This window comes from Gekko japonicus, unplaced genomic scaffold, assembly GCF_001447785.1.
Source record: "Gekko japonicus isolate JY-2015 unplaced genomic scaffold, Gekko_japonicus_V1.1 scaffold325, whole genome shotgun sequence".
In the NCBI taxonomy this organism is placed as follows: domain Eukaryota; kingdom Metazoa; phylum Chordata; class Lepidosauria; order Squamata; family Gekkonidae; genus Gekko; species Gekko japonicus.
The window spans coordinates 699,275-703,156 of NW_015164674.1; the positions used below are offsets into that span (position 1 = coordinate 699,275).

Below are 3,882 nucleotides of genomic sequence, written 5' to 3' on the forward strand. Positions count from 1 at the left end.
TCCTTAGAATCTTTGGACGTGATCCCTCAGCAGGCAGAGGTATGTCTGAAAGGGAAAACTTTTGAGCACCACTGGACACCTTCGGATCAGAATCATTTACAACTGAAGTCAGACCTACTGAGAACTCAAACGGCACTGCCCAGAAAAAACACACACCACCACAAGCAACTGAGTTAAAATATTAAGTTCTTCTGTAGTGACAAGAAGCTTTTGTTTGTTTGTTCAGATGGATTCAACAGTAATATTAAACTAGCTCTGTTGCCAGTTTGCTTCAGCTGACGTGCTAAATCATCTTCATGCAGATTTTCTGCTTGTAGAAAAAAGAAATATTCCTTCCAATGTATGTGAAATCCCTTTGGGATGTTTTATTATGGTTGGCAGGGAGAACACATTTGGAAATACACCATCTACACATCCTCAGACAGAACCTGGGAAGAAAAGTTGTCTAAAACATATCAGCTATCAGTTATATGATAAGACTGGCTAGAAAAGAGGTTTTATATATTATTTATAATTTTGAATGCTTTATTAGCATTTAACACACCAGCAGCTGCAGGAAACTGTTTACTTTATGGCTGAGTTTCCGACAGTCAAAGACCAGTGTTGCTAAGGTAGAATCTCACTCCACTCAATGGAGAAAAACTTCTGAAAAGGGTATGAAGCAACATACCAATGTCATAATGCAATATATAATGAATTGTTTGTACTAACATAATATTTCCCTGAGAAATTTGTATCTTGTGTCACCTCTGAAACAGCTGCAAACCTTGATTCAGAAGACAATTTATGCTTCAATAAACCACACACCAATTTTTTTTAAAACTACACTAAATGCAAGACTGTTTATGCTGGTGGTGCAGTTTGTAAAATATTAGAATACTCAGAAAAGGGAAGATTTAGGTATCTCTACATCCAAATTAACTAGGCAAAATAGAAATGTGGAAATGTCTGGTAACTGTGTGGCTTTGGTCTTTTGTCCATTCCCTTTTCATTTGTTGCCAGTTCTTTCTAGACACTCCCTGAGATGCTCTCTTATGATTCTTGCATCTTTCAATTGGGCATCTGTATTCTGCATTATGAAATCAATTGTCTTGGCAACATTAGGGTCAACATTATTTGGATATCAGATATGATAAAGGCAAACTAAGTGACTAGTTAACAAAGTGTTAACTTTGCAACCTTGAGGTTTTATGCCTACATTCTGCTACAATGGAATAAGCAGATGGGAATCTTTAGGGTACAGGAGACAGACAATAAGAAGCACATGAAGCAGCAGCAGCTAAATAAAAACCCTGTGAGTTCTGTGTTTTTTGAGGGGGGAAAAGCCCAAGTGAAAAGAAAGGCACACCTGACTCTTTCAAGAAGAAGCACATGAAGCAGCAGCAGCAGCAGCTAAATAAAAACCCGGTGAGTTCTGTGTGTTTTTTGAGGGGGGAAAAGCTCAAGTGAAAAGAAAGGCACACCTGACTCTTATCAACAGACAGCTAAAATCTTCTTTTTGACTTCCTTATCAGAGGGAGAGGGCTCACACCTGCAGAACTTTACATTTTAATGTCTGCATTGATACAGAGCTTTGTCCCTTAAATATTCTTCCAAGCACTGGACTGCGAAGGGATCAATGTCAGTGTCAAACTTGTTGGCAAAAAAGTGGTGTTTTTGCAACATCCAGTTCAAGTCTCCAACTCCAAAGACACACACAGAACGGACATGAACCCCATTACAGGGTGGATATGGGGCACCCTTGGACACGTCCCCCTCAAAGTAATGCCACTTGACAAATCTGGCAAGAGCATTCATATCAGAGACATCGTATTTGTCACTAGCAGAAACAGCACCTGGCACTTCAGGGATTCGTTGAATAGTAGCCCACAAGTACTCATCAGGACTGTAAGTGTCTTTAGCCCACTCTATAAAAGAAAGGATTTTGCTGTTTTCTAAGACATACTCGACAAACCTCCTACTTACAACAAAGTAGGCACTGCCAGAGAAAATGGGTGTACTGATAGGTGGGTGTTGTTTGTCTATTCCCATATTCTTTACTTTACCGTCAACAATTTCATAATGCTTCTTCCACCGTATCTCCTTGTATGAAGGCATTTTCTCGGTTTCCAAGCTGTTTTCACCCTTGAGAGCTTTCAGTTTCTCTGCTATTTCCTGGTTGGTCTTGATTGGGAAATCCATACCACAAAGGTTGATCAAATACTTCCAGCTTGTACTCCTCCTGTAGAGGTCTTTCATGCAGTTGAGGTCTGCTTGCACTCTGCTCCACGAAGCATACACTACACTCTCCAGCTGGCTCGCAATGAAGACATTGTCAAAACATGAAGCAATCCCCTTCACCGCAGCCAAGAAGGATTCTGGGGACTTCTTATCCACATGAATGCAGTAATAGTTTTGGGGTGCATATACAGATCTCAGAAGTCTATCAAACATATTAATTTTGTGATAAACCACTATTGAGTATGCAAGTGGAAATTCTGCTTCTTCTTTGCTCAGAGGTTCCATAATATATTTCCGCTTCTTTATAAAAGAGGCACAATCAGTTGTCATGTTAATATAATCATTTGCTGTTAGTTTACGGCTTTTCCTAAAAGACACAGTTAACAACTCCAGCTTTACTTTCTGAATTTCCTCCTGATCACCCTGCAATATTTTTGTACAGTTTACATTACTGTTGGGGTATTCACCTACGAGTTCCAGATTCTCATGATGCAGATAATCTGGTTTCTGGTGAATTTTGATAAGGGACAAAGCCCCTACTGTAAAAACTAACACCAGAAGAAACTTGAAGCGTAGGATATGACAGTGACGAAGTTTTCTTCTCAGCATTTCAGAGAGTGTTAAGAACCTTCAGGCATCGAAGTGACTTTCTCTGGAACGTGATCACATGTATAACTTCAGAGGCTTCAGTTTGCATTTCTCAGAAGTAGATGGTTATCCTGTAAATGAAAGCAAAATGTATGCAGATTAATGGAATAGATGTGCATTTCACCTGTTCTTTTCAACCAAGATTTAGAGTTATAATCACTATTACTTAAGTTGTTTGAAATGTTAAAGGCAATTTTGGCTGTGAACCTCAGTTTAAAACATTAACATGCTAATATAATTGTTTTACAGACCTATTTAGTCTGCCATTGTTCACATTCCAATCCAGGGCCTAGGTTTTTCATACAGTCACTTTATGCTGGAGCCTTGTAAACACAATTGTTTAGAGGACCACGTGATTTATAGAGACAGCGAGTCCAAGGTCATATCATCTAACACCAGCTTATTTTCATTTGGAAAGTACTTAGCAACTTTAAGAAACATGCAAAAATGATCTTGGAACCTTTAAAAGAAAGTTATGATGTAAGGGATTCACTAAACTGAAATTAGTTTCTCTCTCAGTAGCCAAGATTCTAAGCCCAAGAGCCTTCCCTAGTGTGCCTGGAAAAGGAAGAGACTACACTTCTCATCTGCAATTTTTATAACTACTTAAAACAGGTATTAAGCATATATTTAAGACATGCAACAATCTGCTGGCCAATTATTCAAGTGACTGCACATACTCTGAGTAAGCAATGTAAGTTGTTGTTAGGTAAACCAAACATTGAATGGTCAGCTCCCTGTACAGGCAACAATGTGACAACTTCAGCCACCATGAGAGCTAACTACTGGAGAAAACCCAGCTCTTTTTGCCTTTATGGCTCATTCATCTCCTCTTTGATTGAGAGCTAGCTACCTAGCCAGCTTGATGACTACCCTTCCATGTCCCTGCCTACCCATCTCTCAATTTTCATGTTCCCAAGTATTATACAGGTCCCTCCAATTGAAGCTTTACTGTTATGGTGACACAACACCACTCTCCCTCCCAGTTTGGTATAGTGGTTAAGTGCGCGGACT

General features: G+C 39.3%; 1 protein-coding gene across 1 annotated transcript; it reads right to left on the reverse strand.

Annotated features, from left to right (window-relative positions):
- Positions 1-266: 266 nt before the first annotated feature.
- Positions 267-2,890, reverse strand: GCNT1 (glucosaminyl (N-acetyl) transferase 1, core 2). Its single transcript, XM_015409259.1, has 2 exons — positions 1,464-2,890; positions 267-1,348 (listed from the first exon to the last, which is right to left on the reverse strand). Exon 1 carries the CDS (start codon positions 2,827-2,829, stop codon positions 1,549-1,551), a length of 1,281 nt encoding a protein of 426 aa, XP_015264745.1. The 5' UTR covers positions 2,830-2,890; the 3' UTR covers positions 267-1,348; positions 1,464-1,548.
- Between the last annotated feature and the right edge of the window lie 992 nt (positions 2,891-3,882).